The sequence below is a fragment of the Drosophila sulfurigaster genome, chromosome 3, assembly GCF_023558435.1.
Source record: "Drosophila sulfurigaster albostrigata strain 15112-1811.04 chromosome 3, ASM2355843v2, whole genome shotgun sequence".
In the NCBI taxonomy this organism is placed as follows: Eukaryota; Metazoa; Arthropoda; class Insecta; order Diptera; family Drosophilidae; genus Drosophila; species Drosophila sulfurigaster.
In genome coordinates this window covers 26,858,129-26,882,105 of record NC_084883.1, presented here as the reverse complement: position 1 = coordinate 26,882,105, position 23,977 = coordinate 26,858,129, and the positions used below count along the sequence as shown (strand labels likewise).

The 23,977-nt window shown below is 38.6% G+C and overlaps 1 protein-coding gene across 2 annotated transcripts in view; it reads left to right on the top strand.

The window, feature by feature from the left end:
* LOC133840825 (uncharacterized) overlaps positions 1-23,977 on the top strand; it is an 86,801-nt gene that overhangs the window by 48,131 nt on the left and 14,693 nt on the right. For both annotated transcript variants that reach the window (XM_062272916.1, XM_062272915.1), the window contains 3 exons: positions 6,932-6,987; positions 11,019-12,186; positions 13,363-15,027. In XM_062272916.1, the coding sequence (XP_062128900.1) occupies positions 11,122-12,186; positions 13,363-15,027 (2,730 nt within the window). In that variant the 5' untranslated portion in view covers positions 6,932-6,987; positions 11,019-11,121. The remainder of the gene's footprint in view (positions 1-6,931; positions 6,988-11,018; positions 12,187-13,362; positions 15,028-23,977) is intronic.

Here is a 23,977-nt window from a genome sequence, read left to right as displayed (position 1 = left end):
GGGATATACAAATGTGAAATATATGGTAATACACTACGTTTGTATGCAAGCGAGGGTCGTTTGATGAGTAAGAGCAGATAAAAATAGGAGTGTCATTGGCAATACTCAAATTGGAATTGAATTCACAATTTCAGAATAATACAATTATTGTACGGATAGTATAAATGATATTCAAAGGGTATAGATGTATTTCATATTTTATTTATTGGTTTTGTTTATAATAAGAAAAAATAATAGTCATTAAATAATAATTTGAAGTCTGTTTTTTTCCCACAACTAAACTTCAAACACTTTCCATTTTTAATTTACTTTCATTTTATAATGAAAATACTTTCTTTAATCATTCCCAAATTACTTTTCATTTGTTTTTCATTTAAGTGATTATTTTCTATTTGAATGCTAGTGTTATAAAGCTCACTTACATTGCGATCAATTATCGAACCACTCTCTTGAAACGACCACTTTGTACAGTTTATGCGCTTAATTAAATGCCATGTAATTTAATTGAACCTATGGCATAATTAAGTGCTTAAATTAATTTGCCGTTGACTTTTAGTCGTTGTTGTATTTGTTTCATTTCTGTTGTTTTTGCCGTTTCGCGTTTATTATAAATTGCGCATACGCCCCGTTTGATTACATTTTGTTCCACTGCCTCTCATATGCAATGCATTCGACTTTTAATTGCACATTTTTCAATTAAAAACTATAAAAAACTGCACACACAAACAAATGCCCCACAATTTTGAGGGTGTTCTCTTGCCACAAAAAACAGTTGGAAACGAGAGCGAATGAAGAAGATGTTCGAATGCGAGAGAGAGAGAGAAATGGGAATGTTTATGTGTTTGTTGCAGATTTGTTTATACGATTGCATTGTTTAATTGAATTTGCTGTGCTGTAACAAATGGTTGCTAAAAAAAAGTAAAAACTGTATACGCTTAATGTGCGGGAGAAGAAAAACATGAAAGCATCAAGACTAAACGAAGAGCAAATGCTCTAAAATGTAGAACATTAAAAACTTGCCATTATTAGTTTGAAATTTTAAAATTCAACTTTGAACCCTTTTGCTATTTATATAGAAAAATATAATACTAATTTTTAATACTTTCGTTCTTCCTTTTTGTGTACCATAAGCATCGACCAAAAAGTTCAAAAGTGTAATTAATTTGTGGCTCTCTCTTTGATGTTGTTTTCATTATTTGCACGAAAAAACTCTGAATTCATTTAGTATACAATAAATCAGCAGAACTGTTTTCGGTTTTATTATTGTGATAAAAACTTTTCAAACATTATTTAAACTGCAATGGTTAAAGTTGCAGCTACCCATGAAAGCCGAACTTAACGATTGCACAAAATATTCGTTTAACAACCTTCCATTTTTATTTTTATTTTTATTATTATCAGTTTTCGTTTTTTATTTTGATTCTTTTGCATATGAAAGGAATTGCAATAATATTTCTCTTGTTTCTGCAGCGAGTCAAACAAACCTCAACGCAAATATTTTTGAAAGTTGAACTGAAAAAGTGAATGCAGAATGAATGTCATTAAATGCCTGACTGGTTGCCTGTGTTTTTTGGGGTAGTGTAGGGTCTCGTCTGGGTTGTCTGGCTAAAAGCCCTGCCTCTCCCTCCCTTTTGAAGGTGGCTCAACTGATGTTTTTTTCTCCTCCTCACAATGTTCTTGCTGATGGAGTGAAAAGTGCAAACGAGGGAGAGGAGAGAGAGCAGGGTGCAAGTGTATACAGTATCTGTGCATCTGCATTCGTATCACACGTCTGTCTGGCTGTCTGTCTGTCTATCTGCTTGTCTGCTCTGTCTCATGCACTTCCTTCTTTTATGTCAGTTTCGAACAGGAAATTTTAAGCACGGAAATCATGCGCAAGCGACAACGACAACGACAACTATAACAACAACTAAAGTTACGACAAAAGACTACGACAACGACAACGACGACAACGATGTCTACGCTGACATGTTTGTTAGTTTTTCACATTGTTTTTCTCATTGTTTTTCACATTGTTTTCTCTCGATGCGTCGTTCACTTGATATTCGCACTGTCACGTTTTGCCAACTTAAAGCCGCAAGCAAACTCAATGGTGCAAAATGTGCTAGCCGAAAATGTTCAGCACGATTTACTTTTCAGTTTGCACATACAGTTTACCGGCTTAACGTGGCAACTTTGTAGTCATCACACGCCCATTTCACCACTTTGCTGCTTTGCCACTTGTCACAAGGCAACAACGCCTTTTAATTAGCAAGCGCGTTCAACAATTTCATCTTCAATCAAGTTGAAACACAAAGCACAGTATTTAATTGTGCGATGATTTGTAACAAAATTGGGTTGTTCTCAATGCAAAGCCTTGCGAAGTGAAAATAAATTATAAGGAAAATGTAGGTATTTAAAAGGAATGAAACTATTTTTTTAATTGGGTTGTTTTAGCTTTATATTTACGGCTATCATTATTATTGTTGGGGATAGTAAAAGTAATACTATTATGTATATTATTTATTAGTATCAATCAAATTGCATTACATGGAAGAGCAGGTTTAAAGTGTTCTTAATTGATAAAACAACTTTTAAGAACAGAAAGATTTTTATAAATAAATTTTAGGAATTTCAAATAAAATGAAACTATTTATAATAATGAATATTTTAATACGTTGAATATTATCATTATCAGCGTAGTTGAAATATATTTTTGAACTTTTATATTAGTATTTATTGATGTTGAACTGAATCAAAACATTGCATCTTAAATTTTTCACAGACTTATTTATTAATTATTACCCAAATAGAGCCCTTGGTATATTTTAGTATTTTTGCAATATATTATTAGTATATTTGAAGAATATGGATTCATTGAAAATGGGTAGCGGGTATCAAGCACACTGGATTGTAACTTTCTTACTTGTTAATATGGAAATTTATTTTATAAATCTGTTTATAATCACCATTTTCCTAACTCTTCTTTTCTATTTGATATTACAAGAAGTTACTATACTTAGTTACTCATTATTCTTACAAAAAATTGTTCATCAGTGCGCAATTTTCCGTTGTCTTTGACAGCGTTGCTACAAAAAGTTGCAGGAACTCAGCAGCACTTTGCTGCAAAACGAGCTGACTTTTTTCCTCTGTTGTGTTTTACATCCAACGCAATTTGCACATTTGCTTTTGCTTTTGGCCTTTACTTTGGCTGCCTTTTAATTACACACGGGTAGCAAGGCGGAAAATGCTTTTCATTTAACCTTGTGCACAACATAAGCGAAGGAGGCAGCAACATGCAACATGAGGCAACAGCGAAGCACAGCATCTTTAAGAGTCTGCTATTGACACTTTAAAGACATCCTTTGCTTCAGTTGCAATTGCAGCGATGTGTTTTGCCAGCAGGCAACAGCTGTTGCAAGTCAATTTTGAGTGCGATGGCATGATGGTCATGGCACAGGGTTGCTTTGTATGCTTTGTGGTCGCTTGCAACATGCAACATGAAAATGGCGGCAGCTGCTGCAAGTGGAAGTGTATGCCTCTCAAAGATGGCGGCGGCTAACTGAATTCCATTTTCGGCATAGTAAATGTACTTGCCCCAAAATGCTGCACACACACACACTGGAAATACTCGTAGTGCAATTCTCTCAGCCCTAATGCCAATTTAAATGTATAATTGCCACGAAGCAAAGGCAAAAAACAAATTGCTGAATGCTGATTTCGTTACGAGTTTTGGCTTGCGTTTGTTCCTTGGCATTTGCTTGGCGCGTTCATTAAAAGCAAGTGTAACGGGCAAACGTTGTTATACAGATAAGACCACAAAAGGGTTGGCTGAAAAAAAAAAACACGCGATTTGTTAACAAGGCACAAGTTGGAGTGCCATGGTGGCGTATACTTAATGTGGAGGGATGCTGCATTTATTCATTATGTGACACAAAAACGAGGGGACTGCCATACTATGATGAGCTCTGCAGCCACTCACAGTCTAGACATTCAAGTGTCACACTCACATCCATTCACACACACACACATCCAACACTTGTGTGTAACTTTATCTTTAATGCAAGAAGTCAGTTCGCTCATTGAGAATCTCATTTAAGCAGCCAGAGGCCCAACTTCAATTGCAGTCATTTCATGCAATTTTCTGTGTTTAATTTTTTTTCTGCCGAACAGCCTGCCTGCCAGGTGGCTTTTCTCGTTTTTCCCTCAGCTGCAATGCGAGTACGTCACGTATTTGATTGAAATTCTATCTGATTATTGATGTCAACGTCGATGACGATGGCAGCTTGGCTGAACTTTGCTCTTCTCTCTGGGCTGTCTATATATACATTTTGTCGATGAATTCTATTTTTATTTTACTGTGCCCAAGCTGTCACATTTCGTATGTCTGCGTGCGTGTGTGTGTGTGTTGGCATACATTCAACGGTCACTGTGACAGCCTGATTATAGCGTGTGTAGCAAAGGATTACTCGACCAACTTAAACTCGGACTTTTACAAAAGAAACTTCTGCTGGCTATGTATGATTGTTAGCTTTAAGCTTGCTTGAAGTGTGTAGTAATTAAATTCGTGTGGGAATCGAAAAATATAATCAATGTTGCCCTTATCTCTCCATTACAATCAGTACAATAGAACCTTGGCAGCTGTAAATTCATAGATTGATGTTTTGAAAGCACATTTCCCAATTTTTAAAGCACTTCTCTCTGCTTGCTTTTAATGGCAGTGTGAATCAAAGCATTACTCGGACAGTGGCTCTTAGATGTAAGTGCACACACACACAAACGCACATACTCTGGTTCTCCCACAGTTTTGCGTAACTTCAATTTGTAGTTCTCTCATGGCGATTATGCTAATGTACATGGGAGTTTAGGATTTGGTTTTGGTTTTGGCTTTGCTTTTGCTTTGGCTTTGACTGCAATATGCGTTGTCCTGGCATTGACAGGACTTAGCACATAAGCAGCTTAGGCAGCAGTAAACCAGCTACAGCTACAGAAAGGACAACTGCTACTTGAGTTGCAGCAGCTTACACAAGTCGAGCAAATGCTTTAAATTGCAGATAATATAATTAAGCAAAGTTTAAAGTATTTCAATTGATTTAACTAGAGCTTGCAGGCAGATGAAAATTGTTAAATATATTGATTGATCGATTTAACGATAAGTGAATTGTGTGCAAGAAGCGAGAAAAGCTGATTGATTGCTATAGCCCAAAAGATTGCTTTGAATTTATGGCTTGATGTAGGAAGTAAATTGATTACAGATAAATAAATAGATTGCAGCAAATTTTAAGAATAAAATACGGAAAAATATTTTACAAATATTTCAAAGTAAAGTGAGAAATTTATTAGAAAAAATAGTTTCATTTGCCAGTAAAATTATTGTATTTCAGTTGAAAATAGATTGAATAAAATGCATAAGAGTATTTAGAAGCTAAATGACAAATATAGTTAGTTATGCCACTAAAATTATCAACTGATATATGGATAATATAAAAAATTTATTTATAGGAATAGATAAATGAATAGATTGATAAATATGCTAAGAATAAAGTGCAATAAAAAAGACTGATAAACAAAAATAATTTATGTTGCTAGTAAACTTAAAAATATATAGATAAGAAAACAGTTTGATGGTAAGAATATGTTATATTTCAGAGGAAATATATTTAAAACATAGATTTAAGTAAGTTATTATATTAAAAAATGAGCTAAGCATAAAATGCTGAAGAGTATTTAAAATCTTGGTTAAGGCAAAGTGAGAAATTGATTAGCACAAATAGTTAGTTATGCCAGTAAAATGATCGGTATGTGCGTATGGATAACATAAATAATGTATTAATAGATTATTTGCTAGACAAATTGACAGGTAAAATGATTTAGAGATTATTTAAATCATTATAGAGATCAAGAGAAAGGTTGAGAGAGGTATTGATTGATTGCTAAATGCACATGCAAATAATGGAGTTCAAGCAATGCATAACTGAGCTTAATAGATATATTTGGATAACCGTTTAATGGATGGCTCTTTAGATAAATGACGCCTACATGGCAATGACGTCAAAGCCAAGTTAACTTTGCGTGTTTGCTGCTTTTGCAATCGTTGTCAAAGTCGCACTTGGAATCGAAATCGAAGTCGCATTCGCAGTCGTTGTTATTATCGTTATTGTTTATTATGCAATTTAGGTGACATAAGCAGTTTGTCTCCGTCTCCGTCGCAGTTGCAGTCGCAGTCTGAGCTGCAATTTAGTGCTCGATAAACGCAGATAAATTTTCGACAGAGCGAAATGTATGACTAATCGATTGCCTCGAGAATGGAAATGGGTAGAAAATGAATAAACTGAAAATGATTTTATAATTAGCTATGCAATTACGGTGTCTTTCAGCAGAATGCAATTACGCTTTCAATTTCTGCCGCAGCTGTTTGTGGTCGCAGGCGCTTTAAAAATTAAATACAACACGAAGAGTCCTTGCTCGCTGGGTGTGTGTGGGTGTGGGCGTGGCCTGTGGCCAACGGTATGTTGCCAAGTGTCGCCACGTCTAATTAGCCGCTATAATTGGGCGCGGCATGCGGCTTTAGATGAAAGTTGTGCAATTAAAATTCCTTTGGCACAACTCAGCTCAGGCCAAGTCCTGGCCAAAGGCACAGCTCTCACACACACACACACTCATACACACAATACTCTGGACTGAAGCTAATTAATTGTCAAGTAGCATATCCTTTACTTCAACAACTTGTGGCACGCGGCACTTGCTGCTGCTGCATTGTTGTCATTATAAGCAGCTTTGGCTGTGTGTGAAGCATTCCGCTAATTGGTTGCTCAGGGCATGCAGCTTATTGAATTGCAACTTGAGTTTTGCCAATGCTCAACAGATTTAATGCAAATAATCGTAAAATATAATTTGTAAATGCAATTTCAAGTCGTTTAATCAATGTGTGTTTAACTTTGTTTATTTGCAGTTGCAGCAACAATTCGTGGCATTTGACATCGCTTCGTGCTGGCAGCCAGAATAATGGTAAGTTTTTGTTGTTGCCTCTAATTGAGCAATTGTTTTTGTGCTGAAATGTGTCTGCTGTCTATTCCCATGCTTATTAGCTATATCCTAATGCTGCATCCTTTAGTCTGTTGTGTTGTGGCATACTGACATTTACTGACTAATTAATTTCGTTGCCAATTGACGTGTGTCAATTAGTTGAACTCTAGAGTTCAACATGTGAATTGCACAAATTTCTACAGTTAATTAAGCCATAATCTAAATAGCCAAAGAGACAGTTGCAATTGATGTTGCTTGATGTTGATTCTATTATCCAATGAACATACAATGTATCATATATACATAAAGTAAACATTTGTGTTTTTGTTTTTTTGCTAATGAGCAGCTTTTGTTGCATGCAAATGACATGTCTGTAATTTATGGTCGAAATATGCTAATTCATTGGAGAAATGTGCAATTACAAACGATGCGATAAGAGCCAAGTAACCTTTAGTTTATTGAAATAGTAAAACAAATTAATGACACAGCAGTGAGTAAAGATAGCATTAAGATTAATTGACAGCTACGGACGGTACTTGTTTGCTTTGTTGACAGACTTGTAGATACACTTAAAAGCCATCATTAAAATCAATTAGTGCAAATAAATTTAAATTTCAAGTGTGGATAATAGCATAGATCACGTTTTTATATGAGAACAAGGTATAAAGCTACCAGCTAAGCGTTTTTCAAAAGAAATTTTTCGGTATTTTCATTTAAATAAACCAATTTAATATACCAAAATTATACTGTAATACTCCAAAATTAAAAATAATATTATAATTATAATATTATAATATGTCTCTATACCGAGTATAATAAAGTTAACCGCAGATCGCTCTTAATAAAGGCAAAACTTTGCAGTATAATCATTTGAATATACTAAATTAATATACCGGAAATATACTGCATTGTACTAAAATTTAAAAAAACTATATCGGGTATAAAAACTAGAATTTTTTAATTACCTTTATATCAATGACTCTTTCAGTTACGTGATCAATCGATATAGCTTCAATGAAATGCCCTTTTACTATTTGCAAACAATGTTTTATTATAGTAAGTTCTCAGAAAGATTATCAATTGCAAGCAATTGTAAATTTGCTTGGCTTTTAACTTTGACTTTGGAGCTGGCAAAAGTTTTGCACAATTGTCTATAGAGAGTTGACATATTAGCGGATGGGCATTAATCTTCGTTTTGTTTGTCAAGTCGACTGCTTCTGGCACTGCTGCTTAGCCTTGGCTTAAATGGCGTTAAATGAAAAGTAAAAGACAAATTTCGTGTTCACAATGTGCGCCGCGCTTGGCAAAAGCGATTAATTTGCGAATGTATGTGTATGTGTGTGGCAGATGTGGCAGCATTTAGGCGATGGAGCTCAGTCCTCGACTGAGAAGCAATTTATCTTTGGCACTCTGTCTGTTTGTCCTTGCGGCTTCTCCTTCTTCGACATTGTCTACTCAGTGCTCTGTTGTCTATCCTCTCTCTCTTTATTTCGCGCTCCGCAAATTATGCGAGTCGCGCATTTTTCTGCTGCATACTTTTGTGCGCTCGTCTTTTTCTCAGCATACCAAAAATTAATATACTGGCATACCTTGACTCTGCCCTGCTCTGCCCTGGCATGTGGCTTGGCTGCCTTTGTAATAAAGTCCAAATTACCGAAAGTAGAAGAGCGGTGAGGGAGGAGAGTAAACAGTGTGGCCAGCTTAAAGTTTGAACTGCAAATAACATTCATGTTGATTTTGCTAAAAGTTGCTCACGTTGCGCTTTTCCCATTGGAATTTCGCTAGCGTGTTTTCAACTTCAGCTAATTTGCCTGCTCCTCTGGGAGTATTTGGTCACACTGTCTATGTGTGTGTAAGTGTATGTGTGTGTGCAAATAGCTTAATTGACTTCACGTGCGTTTGCCACACAGTTTTTGCGGCATACTCTTTCTCCCTGGAGTCCTGTTGCTTTGCTGCTACAAAAGTTGTTGCATACTTTCGGGCTGTCGCTTCAACAAATTTTTCATTTAATTGCACGCAGATTGGCAACGCATTGTTGCCGACTAATTTGATTATTAGTGCTCCCAATAATGCAGTCTGTGCAATGTGCAACTGTGCAACCTAGCGAATTAAATCGAATTACAAATTTTGCGAATGATTTGACGGCAGCAGCAGCGGCATCGGCAGCAAAAGCGAATCACATCACGTGGGGATAAACATGATTGATTATGACGTGGAATGCGAGACAGAGAGCTACATTGAAATTCGCTTACGTGTAATGCATCAAACGAAGCGTATGAACTGTGCAAAGAATGTCTTTCCGTAGCTGTATCCGCATCAAATCCAATCAAACAAATCAAATCAATCGAGAGAGAGAGAGAGAGCCAACAGACGGACGCATTGATTTATACATGAGCCTTGACATTGATGCCATTAGTTCAGCATCCACTTACGGCGGAAATTACAATAACAGTTCATCATCTAATTAACTTGTTCAGACATCCTTGTGGGAATTACGCGAATAGTTAACGCCATCGCTTGACATTGGACTTGGGTCGAATTTATTTTGTGTGTGTTTTCCACCGCAAGTTGTCAGCTCGTAAAGTGAGCGAGAGAAACTCATAAAAATTCGCGTACAAATTGAATTTTCGTTGGCCACGTGACGATGCCATCAATTTTGGGGACTCCTCTAATCAAATACTACACACACACACACACACAGCTGGCCTGCCTTTCTCTTTCTCTCTGCCGTTCACATTTCCATTTTCAATTCGATCGAACCAAAAAATTGTATAAATTCCAGCACAGCAGGAATTGCAATAAATCAGACAAAGCAAAAATGCAAATCAGCTGACGGATGCCGACTACCGACTACCGAGTGTGGAGTGCACATAAAACGAATGCAACTCGTAAAGGTGGCATTTTAGCAAATACCCACCAAATTTGACTACTTTTGTGGGTAGCTGCAACTAATGGAAAGTAGAAAGGCAGGCTGTCATCATTAACTACATAGGAAACAAATATATTATTTCGAACACTTAATTAACTAATTGTATAAAAAAACTACAATTCTCTAATCGTATTTATAAGACACATACGAATTTGCCAATCAATTTTCATAGGATCTCAAATCATTATTTGGGTAGCTAATTCTTAATTAGATTATTTATAAAGTACGTTATTTAAAAAACAGTGGGAAATGTATATAATAGTATATTCGCGGTATATATGGAATTCTTTTACCAGCATAGTTTTGCTCTTATCAGCTTAAGTTCAGACGTACTTGTTTAATATTCAAATACTTGTTTAATATTCAAATAATTGTGTCGGTATATGGTATTTTTCTTATACAGACTTCTTGACTTCGACTTCAAAAACTTATAACTTAACTTTATATAAAATATATAACATACAAATATTTTGTATTGCAAGAATGACAGTTGAATAAAAGAGCAATTTCTCATTTCAAATCTATGTTTATGGCAATATCAAGCTATAGACACAAATTATGTTTTTTTGAATTAATTTGACTTCGGCTTTGATAAGTATCAATAACATGTAGTTTATTTAATGCAAATTTAAATGTTTGATAAATTATAAATGCACAACATATTGAATCGAAATTTTAATTTGTGTTAGTTATATTAAAAATTTTAACTGCATCAGTCTAGGGTATTTTGCAGTCGTTCGGTTTGCATCTCAGCTTTGGCCGTTTGTTTTACTTTATGGCTTTCTGAACTAACTAAGCAACTGGAGCTGACCGAACTGAACAATGCGGGGTCAGGTTTGGAAATGTGCTGAAAGCCGAGCACCACAGGAATTTGGCAGGTCAGCTGATTGGGGCAGACGCTGAAGCTGAAACCAATTTGAAAACCAAAACTCGGTAAAGCGAACAATACGGGGAGTGTCGAAGGGGGGGGATTAATCGAAGCAGCTCACTTTGTGTGTGTGTGTTTTGAGAAGGAAAAGGAGAACTTTTAGTACGCATATTTAATGGTTTACTAATGGCATATTTTTGGGAATTTTACTTGCAGGCCATATTCAAGATGTTGTCGTCGTTGCCAGCCACGGCTGAGCTGTGCCCAGTTCAGAGTTCATCATTCCAGCAGCAGCAGCAGTGCGAGATTCAGTGCCAAAATGCGGCCACCGATGCCGTTGCAGTCAGCAACAGCGTTGCAACAGAATGAGGCATTTCAGCAATCACCGCCAGCAACACAACAGCTACAGCTACAGCCATCACACACAGCCACACAGCCGCAGCTGGGACTGGGCTTGGAATTGACAGCACAGTCGACGCACAAGGCCAAACTGCCGCCACTGGAGCTGCTCGTGGAGCACAAGCTCAGCTATAGTTCAGCAGCAACATATCAGCAACAACAACAACAGCAACAGGATTCCAGGCAGTCAAACGATCTCAGAACCCAGTCACAGCTAAAGCGCAGCTCAATCAGCAGCCCATCGTCCAGTGAGGATTGCCAGACAGCGGCGCGTGCTTCGATCTTTGATGACGCTGCCGAGAATTTCATTATCAATTTTCCGGCCGAATCATCGTCGCAACAATTGCAACTGTTGCCGCTGTCCGAGACGGTGCCACTGCTGACCCATATCGAGGCGACGGTGGTGGATAAACAGCGTTCCATACGCTTGAATAAGAACAGCGCCTCGTTGATTTTCACACGCAAGGAGCTGAACAGCAACGTTGCCAGCAATTGCCAGCGGCGACAGCATCACAGTTTGTACGGTTCGGGGGAACGTCAGCGGAAGCAGACGAAACATTTGCCGCCCACACGCGGCCAGCAGCAGCGACGCAGTCTGCAGCTTAACTACAGCAACAACCAGAGCAGCAATAGCAACAATCACAGCAACAGCAACAGGAACAGCAACAACAATCACAACAACAACAATCTGGTGACCACAGCTGCCTGCGCCGCCGCGAGCACGGCTGGCCCCAATAACGCCGCCAACGGCGGCAAGCTTGTGCCCCACAAGCATCACACACACACTCACACCCACAGTCACAGTCACAGTCATAGTCACGCCCACAATCACAGTCACGGTCACGGTCACGGCGTGGGTTTGACATCGCCAACGGCAGCAAACGGCGCTGCAGGCGTCGCTGCCTCAGCGCGCAAGCAACTCTCCTACTCCTGGTACGCGCCAGTCTACAGTGCGCTCGAGGAGGAGCTGGAGCAGGATTCGAGGGTGAGTAAACCAGTCGAAATTAGCCAACTAAAGCACTAATTTTAAGCATTATTTAGTTTAAGTAACATCCTGTCATAACACTATCCAAGTTGTCTCAAATATTGTTGGATTTAGCATATCTATTAAGGATGTATAAATTTTCATCTTAATAATGCCATTTTGAATAAATAAATGCATTGATCAAAATATGATGTTGGTATCAATTGATATATAAAATGAAAATATACAACATCTGAGGACAATTTTGCAACACTTGAGTGCTGTATAACGCAGTGTTAGAGTACTTTAGGAATCAATAAAAATAGCTAAGTAATAGATTCTGATTAACTCACAAGATTTACTTAATATAAATCACGGTGAACTACCAAAGATATTTAAATAATGGAGTTTTTGACTGATATTTCTTAACATCATTTCTAAGCTCTCTAAGTTAACTTACTTGGTTTAACAGAATAAGTAAAGTTGTTTCTAATTTTAGATAACTTTATTTAAACATTTTAAATATTTCGCAAGTGAACGTGAATTAGTATCACAATACAAAAGTGTAGGTCTATATGACATTTTCTATTTAAATAAATTAATGTATTGAGAGAAAAACAATTTAAGAGGAAATAGGAAGAGCTGAAAAAGTAATAAGTAGGTAAATATAAATTATATAGTGTAACACAACAAGCAAATCTCGAAGTAACTAATCAAATACTATCAACTGGATAATCATATAGAATTAGAAGCAACTGCTGACGGAAATCAGTGTTGTATAACGGTGAAGTACTATGAAGCGTAAATATTGATCAGCATTAGATTGATCCGATGAATAATAAACTCTTCCAAGTTGATCAGAATAATTTGAAAGTATTCAGCTTATACAATTGAAAGTAATAAATAATTAAATAACACTAGTTATAATAAACTAACTCAACCAGTATTGTGTAGGACATCAAACTTTTATAATTCTGATCTGTATACACTAAATTCTTAGTGTATGAAAATATTGGCAATACTAATAGAAGATAGTAACCATTGCGTAGAGTGTAAATGTTGATTTAACATTTCAATGTTGAAATCAGCTGAAAAGCAACGTCTATTGGGAACCTCTTCTTGAAGCAACTATTAAGTTAGCATAATAAATGGAACAATTTGCATAGCTTATTAATTTTGTGGAACTCGTCTTTGCAGGATTCCTCGCCAATTCACAATCTGGCCAATACAAAGCATCAGCAACGCGCCAGCAGCCAGCAAAGTGCCACTGCCTCGCATGCCGCGCCGCAGCAGCAGCCACAGCAGCAGCAGCAGCCGTTGCAGCACTCGGACTCGGACACAAACGAGACAGTTGCGCTGCTGGAGACGCAGACGCGGAACAAGATCAACATCATTTCGGCAAGCGATGCTGGAGCTGAGCGCAAGGCGTCGCAGCCGACGCGCATCTCCCTCTCCCTGCCCCATGCCCCGCACAACTCGCACGCGCTGTCCACCAGCAGTCTGGGCAACGGCAACGTTGCAGCCCTGGCAGCCGGAAGTGGCGCAGCCTTGGCGGGCGGCGGCGGCGGAGCTGTCGATGTGGAGAGCTCACTTGGCTTATCGGGCGGACAGTTGCCGCGACGACGACGCTTCGAGAACTTTCTCAAATCGCTGGTCGGACTCAAGGGCAGCAGCAGTCGCAGTAGCGAACGGGAGCGAGATCGAGAACGGGATCGGGATAGGGAATCGATACAGCAGCGTCCCGCCTCGCCAGAGATACGCATCACACGCACTCCATCCGAACAGGATGTCGTGCTGCGTGATCCTTCCGGTCGACAGCAGCTAGCCAATGGCCATGCCACCAACTATGGCAGTCGGTTGAGCATCAGCGGCTCGAGCAGTTCGCTAAATGTGGTGCAACAGAAGCTGTGGCACATGATGCGACGCGAGGGCAGCGCCAGCAGCCTGCACCAGGAGAAGTCACAGTCCATTGTACAGTATACGGGTCTGCGCAAGTGCGAGACAGTCTTGGCCCTGACCCGACAGAGTCAGAGTCACAGTCACTCGCTGCATCCGATGGGAGCGAGTGAGCATGAGGCCAATTTGCTGATGGCTGCACGGCACGGAGGCAGCGGCATCTTCAGCGCTGGCGGCGTAGAGCAGATACGTCCGTTGAATCGACTGCGCAACAGTGTGACGAGCATCAATGCCACCTGTTCACGTTGCTCCAGTCTGCTATCGCTGGCGGCCACCGGATCGCGTTACTCGCTGGCCAATGGCTTTGTGCCGCGGCCCGAGTCGGTGCAATCGCTGAGCATGATGCCACCACGGCGCACCAGTTGCGAGGAGTCGACGACGCCGGAGCCGCACATCAATGTGAATGCGCAGATACGGCTGAGCAATGGCAGCGGCTGTGGCAGCGTGAATGCCCTTGGCTGCGGGTCACGCAAAAGTTCCGCTGGTCTGGCCAGCGTGAGTCCGAGTCCGCCGTCCAATGTGACCACAGCGACGCTGCACTCCAACTCCAACAACAGCAACAACAACAACAATAGTGTATCCATTGAGGAGCCGCCGCCTACGACTACGCCGAGCGGCGAAATGGGCGCCTTTGGCACAACTCATGCATATCCCTTGACGGTCAGTTCGCTGCTGTCGATGGCCAGCGCCAATCAGGCGGCGCAGGCTTGTTGTGTCCGCGATGGCATCACGCTCAAGCGGCGCGAGATGCTCGCCTCGGCGGAGGCAACGCCCTCGGCGGGTACACCGGCCACGCCCATGCTCACGAGTTTCCAGCAATTCACCTGCAAGCTGTGTCTCATCGATGTGGAGACTCTCGGCGAGTCCACGACACTAGTGCAATGCGGCTGTCAGTTCTGCACCGAGGTGAGTACCTACAATTATTTATAAGCACTTTAATTTCTGATGATATCGATAGTGTCATTTTTGTTTATCGATAGTAAGGTTCGATAGTCTTCCTTTTTTCTTAATCGATAGTAAGATTCGATGGTCTCTGCTTTTGTTAATCCACTGTAAGGTTAATATCAAATTGTAAGACACTTCGATAGCTTGCAATCATTTTTTTCTCAAGACGTCTATAGTTTAAAATATTTAAGAAATGGAAAAACAGATTTGATAAACATGAAACAACCAAAAATGTTGATTATTGAATAGATAGGATATTATAGTTTAACTTTCATGGTTAAAATTTCAGTCAGTTAATATGGACCTTATATTTAAGGTTTGGAAGGAAAATATGTGGGCCGAGATTGTCTTACACTATTTCGCTAAAAATACAAATTGTCTGCTTGAGTTTCGTTTTTGATAAATTAATCGATACAAACGAAAGTAAATTATCAGACACAATGTTCATAATGACCATGTTTATTTGCGTAAAACTCAAGGTTCTTTAATGTAAGAAATTATTTTAATTGTTGCCTATTCTGCAACTAAATTAATTACAATTTCGTTTTTTACTAAGCATCTGCAGTTAATAAAGCAATCGATTGAAGTGATATCGTTAGCATTGATAGCATATGCCTTTATTTATCGCCCACAACAATCTAGGGAATCTTTTGTGTTTTGTGTTTGTCTACTCACGTGAAATATGCCCCAAGTTTACTTTAAGCTTTCTCTATTTATATTCACTCACACACACACACTCAGGATGAAAGCATTCTGCAAAGCTATATGTTCGCTTTCTTATTATTATGTAGCCGACATGTGCACAGCTGCCCAAGCTGAAAAATTGAAAAATTGGCAGACGAAAAACGCTTTACGCTTTACGCCAGTAAAAAAGGCAGCTTTAGCCACAGCTTAACCCCTCAATACCTGTAAATAATACTGAGAATAGTCTGAATAATATTTGTTGTATTGTTGGTAGAATATATAAAATACAATTTGATACTTAAAATGTAAAGAAATGTATTTAAATGGTAAAATATACTTTGGTCGAATTTGATCTTTTGTAATTTCCCTCAAGCTTCACAATGTTGAAACTTTTTACATATTTCGAAATCTGCTAAGAATATAAGGAATATTTTATTTTACTATAACATATAATTTCCTTAAGCTTTGGCAAACACATTTCTTGATTATATACAACTTTGTGTTGGCTAGAACTAATTTGTGATATCAACAATTAATGGAGATTCGGCTGCAATTTCAATTTACATACGAAATTTTCAACTTGTTAAATATGAAAATCCATTAAAGGGTTAATGCAACTGCATTTGTTGTTACTCACTGTCTCTCCCTTTCGGCTTTTGTTGTCTGTTGCTTGCTGCTGGGTTAAAGTAATTCAAGGTAAAAATGTTCTACCGTCAGCTGTCTAGAGTTGAGTTGCTCCCAATTTCTCTGTCTCACTCTCTCTCTACCTTTGTGTGCTGTATCTCTGTATCTGTATCTTAGAGTATGTGTGTGTGTATATCTATATCTTTTTGTGCATTTTCGGTCTCGGTCTGGGTCTCGCTTCCTCGGGCAACGGTTTACTTCAGTTTATGGAAATATGCAGCATGTTGAATCAACAAATTGCATTTTGCAACAGTCTGAGAGCTAAAAATTGCCCCCATAAGTGCAAGAGTGCGAGTTTGGGTTGCACAACAGAGTTGCATGCAGCATTTTAAATAATTGAATCGACGCTAAAAATGAAGCTAGCAATGATTTCCACAAAACTGCAGCAATGCAGCAACATTTTCTCCAGGTCTCTTGAATCTGAATCTAATTTCATGTGTGTGTGCGTCTAATGCCCGACGTAATTCTTTTTCTCAACATAAATAAATTAAACGTAATTCACACGTAAGACACAAAAACAACGACGACGACGGCGACAACAAAATGGAAGAAAAGTGAGAAGGATGCTCAGATAAACTAAGCTAGAAATAGTTCAAGCTTGTTGAAGACTAGATAAATACACTGCAAGCGTTAAGAAGTTGTAAAGGAATAATAAATGAATAACTTAATTAAAAATATGTAATTTATGAAAATGGAAAGAAATGAGGGGGCTGCATAATAGCATAACATTAAGTTTCTTTTTTAGTTACTCGGAGAGTTGTGAAATAAAAGTTAGTTCGTTCAATTCTGATCAAAGAACTAAATCGTTTGTTTCGTTCTTTTGATTTTGTTCTTGGCATTGTTTATTGTTTAATGTCGTTCGCTAAAAGAACATCTAATCACAAATAGAATATGTGAAGAACAACCAACTTAAAAAATGTATCAACTAAACCAAAAACACTTTTCTGAATAGGTAATTTCAGCTTCTTCGTTTGTGGACGACCCATCACTAGTTTTTAGTTCTTTATATAGATGCCTTCGCTAAAAGAATAAATAAATAAATTAAAAATGTTTAATTTGGAAAATGCAAGCAAGAGAAAAAGGGCAGCATTATAATATCAAATATTATATTCCTCCTTTAGTTTCTACTTCTGTCAGCAGTTGCCTTGGCTAATAACAATTTCCAAGCACCTTGGCACTTCAGAGTATTGCAAAAAGTAAAAGAAGAAGTTTAGTTTGGCAGCTGCACTAAATAAGCGTGGAGCTTGTTGTCGTTGTTGCTTTTCTTCTCCTTGCTGCTCTAGTTGTTTATGTGCAGGTAAAATTTATTACACACAACCACTCTGTGCCATAGATAGTCGAAAAAAAAGTGTCTACAGTTGCTGGCTGACTCAGAGTCTCCAAACGTGTCCTGGCTGGCAATACGTGCCGCTTCCGACACATCGTCCGACGAGCTTCTCGCTCTACTCAACTGGCCTGGTTAGTTGGTTGAGTCAGCTCCATCTCCAGTTTCTGCCCAGTTGCGACTACGTGTCTAATGCTTACAAATGTCCCCCGCGCTCAAGTCACATCATTGCGCTCTCCCCTCTCATTTCCCAGGGTGTCGCTTTCCGCTGCCATTTGTCACCCTAAACTGTTGGGCATGATGCGCACTTCACAGTGCTCAGTAGTCACTTTACAGTATGCAGTCTATGTCTCCCTCTACCCCTTCCTTTCGTTATCCTTCGTTCCCCCTTTCGACTGCTTAAAGTTGAAGCAAATTGCTGGCATTGCACATACGCAGCGTTGGCAGCAGCGCTTAATTGAAAATCTACACGCGCAAATTCCAATGCAAACACAATTTTCATTTGCACTTGCGCTTGCTGGATTATTATTACTGTTGTTGTTGGTTGTTGTTGTTGGTTGTTTGTTTGTCTGATAGTCTGGAACATTGTCGCGCTCCATATAACTGCGCTTGTTTATGATTCACTGAGTTGACAAATTCGTTAAGCTTCACCCTCTAGCGCCCTGCCTTCACATCAACATCAGCATCAACCAGAAACCAGTTCAACCAAAACTAGTCTCAAAATAATGAAATCAAAAAAAACGAAACGGCAACAGCAGCAGCAGCAGCAACGACAACAAAATCGTCTAGAACAGCAAAATCAAAAAATAAAAAAAGAGAACTGTGTAGATTCTCGTATATGATATGGAATAGCATGTCACTTTTATGCAGCATCATCATAATTCATAGCAGCAGCAGCAACAGCAATACTCTCTAACTTCCATATTCGTGTTCGTATTCGTCCTCGTACAGCCAAAGCAAATGGTTGATAGAGCTCAGTTTTGCCCTCGGGTTGCATGTTCATACGTACAACGAGACACTGTGGAATATGAATGAGGATAACAAACTTGGGGAGCATCGTTTAATATGTAGCACAAGCAAGGGGGCAACGAGAGATTTCTGTTTAGTTTACAAATTTAATACTAAACGACTCTTTCAATAGCAGTAAATGAAGCGTAGCATTGAATATTTATTTATGCGATTGAAGAGTGATTGGTTACGCATATTTATTTATTAAGTTAAATAAACTTAAATAAATGTATTAGTATATTTACGAGCTTTGACCATATTATTAGCATATTTATGTGGAATATCAATCCACTATTCACATAAAATATTAGCTGTAAAAATGATTTACATTGATTTTCAATCTACTTTTAATTTTAATTTAAAATATTCTGCTATAATTTTTTCAACATCTTTTGTTTGACTTTTACTTTTGCATATCAATACATTTTCATACATATTTCGTACATTTATTTCACTTCAAGAGTAATTAATTATAATTATTGTAGTATAATTTCAGTGCATACTTAGTTATTATTTTATGTTGAATATAATTCAATTTTAAATACTTTCATAAAATATTTTCTTGGAGTAGTTAAATAGTCTTAAGGAAATATTTATATTTTCTACATAAATTTTAATTTTGTTTCATACTTTTGTTATTGAAAATTCATTTAATCTTCGATTTCGTTTTATTTAAAATATTGTGCCATCATTTTCTGTCATCTGCCATTAAAATTTTTCACACTCGTTTGACATTTTCTTTTAAATTTCAATACTTTTTCATTTGCCATTTATTTGGCTTATATTCCAATCCTTTCACAGAATACTATTTATTAATTTGTATTGAATATCAAGCAATTTCTTTGATAGAGAAGAGAAAACCAATATTTTTCAACTTTGATTTTCTTTATGTATTTAAAATTCATTTAATCTTCATTTTTATATTTTCTCTTCTATATAATTCCATTTTTCATATTTGGGTTAACGTTTAATTAATTATAGTTTTTGTGCTCATCTAAACCATTGAAAGTTATTATTTAGAAAATGTAAAAGTAGAAAAGGCAGCTCTTGAAAGTTTGGCATAAAAGGTTGACAAAATGCGTAGCCTGAATCATATGGCAAGTAGAGCGCATCGCTGAAATTGGCTTGTCAATTGAGTAAATGGATGCGAATGCTTAATACGATGCTTGAGTTGTGTGCCAACATTTTGCAGGGCGTGTAAGAGAACTCTTGATGCGCTGTGTTCCTCATAGTTGTTCGTCATCAGCGTCTGCCAGCTGTTCTTCCTCAGCTGGGACGATGGCAACAGTTAAGGGTCTGTTGCTGCTGCTCTGTTGACTGCGCATGAAAAATGGCGCTGCTTATTAAACATGCTCGAATGGACACGCAGACAGACAGAAAGAGAGAGCGAGAGGACACTCGAAAACATGTTGAGCTTTAAACTTTGCCCTGACAACTTTTAGTTTTCGAGTTTTCCCATTTATACTTATTCATCGTTTTTTTTTTTCATGAGAGTTGTGAATGCCAAATCATATTCAATGCACACGCGCACTTAGCGCTCATCTCTTGTGTGTGTCTATGTGTGTGTGCCACTAAAGTTGTTGCGTATACGTAATGTCATATCATACATAACGTATACGTAATAGAATATCGTGCGGACGGCCACTGAAAGTGCACACAAAAGGAGGCTGCCTGCTAAAATGACCTGAATTTATTTGACACCTAAGCGAGGACACACAACACACTCTCACGCACACACATTCACTAACACTCACTCGGATAGAGAGTCATCTGCGGCTGCTTAGGGCAAGTTGCAGTCGACGCCGCAAAGTAGGCAACTTATTGAAATTTATGCGACGCCGCCGCCGCAGCTTTTTCTCTTTTGCCCAAAGTGTACACAATGCCTTGGCTTTAAACCTTTGACATTTTAGCTCAGTGGCACACCCAAACAAAACACTCACACACACACACATACACTCAGAACACTCACTGCTGCATTCATGCATTTGTTTAGCTTGCATTTTTCTTGTGTTTTTTCTCATTTTGCAATTTGTTTGTCGCTGCTCGTTGCCAGCGTTTTGTTCGCTTTTCATTAAGCGCTGCAGCAATTTTTTTGTAAATTGAGCTGCTGGCCACAGGAATAACACAAGAGAATATACCGCCTCTCTCTCCTTTACATTGAGATGCTGTGAATGCAATTCACACATGAGCAGCGCTGCAAAGAAAGACAGAGAGAGAGAGAGTGGAAGGCAAAACAAACCAAATGCAAAGCGAAATAAACACGCGAGCAATTAAAATAGAATGCTGTGCAAAATAAAGAAGAAAAAATCAGCAGAGGCAAAAGAAATATGTGAAGGGAATGCAGCAGCAATGTCCAAGCACAAAGTCAAAGCTTTGGCACTTCAATTGCCGCAACCTGCTCTGTGTATCTCAAAAGTAAAAGAAGAAACAATTATTTCAAATTGGCAAATCGAGTTACGTATGCACAGAATGCTAATTGCAGTTTTCTTTTCGTAGAGCAAATAGTTGTCAAAGAAAATAACTAAATTTGCAAATGCAAATCAAACTCATCAAAGTACAAATTTGTATTCTTATTCCTTTCATCTGCACACTTTAAAGTTTCTAGCTTTAAAATTGGTGAGAGAGGGGGAGGGAAATCAAAGTGCAAAAGTTCAAGAACTGTTTGCAAGCAATGCACAGCTATATTGTATTCATTTTACTTTTGACAATCTCAGAGTTAAGTCTGTGAGCATAAACAAACAATCGCCTGGGCATTAGACTGGGCAATTTATGAGCAAACCGAAAGCATTTTATTTGTATTTACTTTGGCAAAGCATTTAAATGCCGCCCAATGCTCCGACTTCTCTTTTTTCTCATTCTCATTCCGTTGCTCCCCCGCTGTGGCCAAGTCCATGCCAAGGCCCCAAAAGCCCGCGACAATTTACGACATTGCCGCACAGAACTGGCTTAGAGCAAGACATTTCAGTAGCACTCGCAGTCATAGTCGCAGTCGCAGTAGCTGTAACAGTCGCGGTCTAAGTCCCAGTTCCTTGCCCCCCGTTGGCAGTTCTCGTAATTGTAGTCAACAAATAATTTTTTTCCTTCACATTTTTTACTTTGGTAAAATACCCTGTAATCTTTTAAGGTTACCTAAGGTGAGATCTTTTTGATTATATTTTAAATTAATTATTTATTTATAAATTTCATAATGTAGTAATTATTATTTTTTTTTATTTCCTAACATCTTTATCTATTTTTGTATTTATTTATTTAATTTTAAATTTATGTATTTAATTTTTTTTAGATATTTTGTTTAACAATGATACAAGAATAAACATTTGAGTGAGCTCACCTGTGCAATACTTGAAATCTATTTTAGTCAAATGCAAAAGAGTGCGAAAGCAGTATTAAAATATACCAAAATATATAAAAATCTATATATTGTATATCAATATACTACTACATTCAAAATATACCACATATTAATAAATATACCAGATTGTTAGTCAAAGCAATTAAGTCCCGCCAGTTGCAGCCAGCAAAGCTTTGTTGACGCAAAAAATTTATGTTAATTTTTTAGCTTATATTCAGTATTCTTTATGCACTTACTCCTTACAATGTCAACTGTTCGTTTAGAATGTGTGCACACATTTATTTAGAAGTCACACATCTTCGCCTTTGTTGAAGGCTTTGCTGCCATGGTAATTGTTATTGTCAATGTGTGCTCACTGATATGGAAGCCACTGTCTGCTTGCAGCATAGTAAGCTGTAGTCTCTATGCTTGCCTTGGAGTATTCACTTGTTGTTATTGTTATTTTTTTGCTTCTTTCTGTTTCATACTGTTTACTTTTCATGATGTCTTAAATACTGTTCACTGTTCGCTTACAGAGCATCTGGCAGTCGTTGCCTTTAAGCTGGACTCGTTTCTTGTTTCTTTCACTTTTTAAATGGCGCCCGAAAACAAACAGCAAAAACTGAAGCACGTGACCGGCATGCAATGGCATCGTCAACGGTTTGTTGAGGTTTCTTTTGCAGTCGCGCATCAAATGCAAATGTTTACAGCCCGTGCGAGGCGCGAGAAGCGTCGTCGGCGTTGGCGTCGTCGGCGTTGGCGTCGTCGCGGCACCAAATGGCCTTCAGATGGCCAAGTACATATATAATGACCAGCAGCAGCAGAGCCACACTTTGCCGCCCATTCCCTGCCCTTCGCTCTTACGAAAAAGAGAGGAGAAAAAATGAACTTGTTGACGATGAGCACTGGGAACTCTCTGGACATGGAAAAGCACTTCGAAAGGGCTGCAAGCGAAAGCAATTTCCGGCTGGCGGCCATTTGCTGTTTGCGCGTCATTTCCGCAGCTCTCCTCTCCTCTCCACTCCACTTCACTCCCTCCCACTCCCCTTGATTCCTTTGTGCGGCGCTTTCAATTTGGCAAACAAAAGCAAAGCAACGACAGGCGGCAAACAACATCCATTCAAATTAAATGCGTTACGTGATTTTGGGCCAAATTTAACGTGTGGAAAATTGACAATTCCGATTTGAGTTTTGACTTGTTTCAAGCTACCCCTTCCTCCCTTTTTCCCCCTCTCTTTATCTCTCTTTGTTTGTGTTCACCCTTAGCTGAGCTCATTTGGTATGCAAATCTGTTGGCCATAATGAATTGTTTTTATTTTTATTTGCCATTTGCCTAAGCAAATTGAATTCGTTTCGTTGGCATTCGAGCAACTACTCGTAGCAGAGAAATGTATCTCTGCATCTATGGCACTCGAATTGTATCTGCTTGGTCTGCTTGTTTGCTTGTCTGCGGCTTGCCACATCGGAAGTGCTATTTGGTTATTGCAACGGATGCGCCGCATGAACATGCCACTGCTGCTGCTGCTGCTGCTGCATGGGGCAGTCTAAACAGCCAAAACGGGGCAACAGCAACCACTCAACCAGCCACAGGAGTCGATTGCAACTGAATTCTCCGAGTGCCGCCGCTGGTTCAGTTAGTTTCGTCCTTTCGTAATTGCCGGTCAGCTTAGATGGCTCAATTGGGTCTGCTTCCATCTCTTTCTCCCTCTCCATTTCTATCTCTTTCCCTTGCTGTTTGTGTGTGTAATCGCTCGCTTAGAACAGTCCATAATTGCCCCAAATGTTACATAAAGACAATCGCAGCGCTAGCAACGGGGCTTCGAGCTGCAATTAACATAGATTGCAGCGCTAAGAGCATTTGATTTAGTCATCTCTTTGTT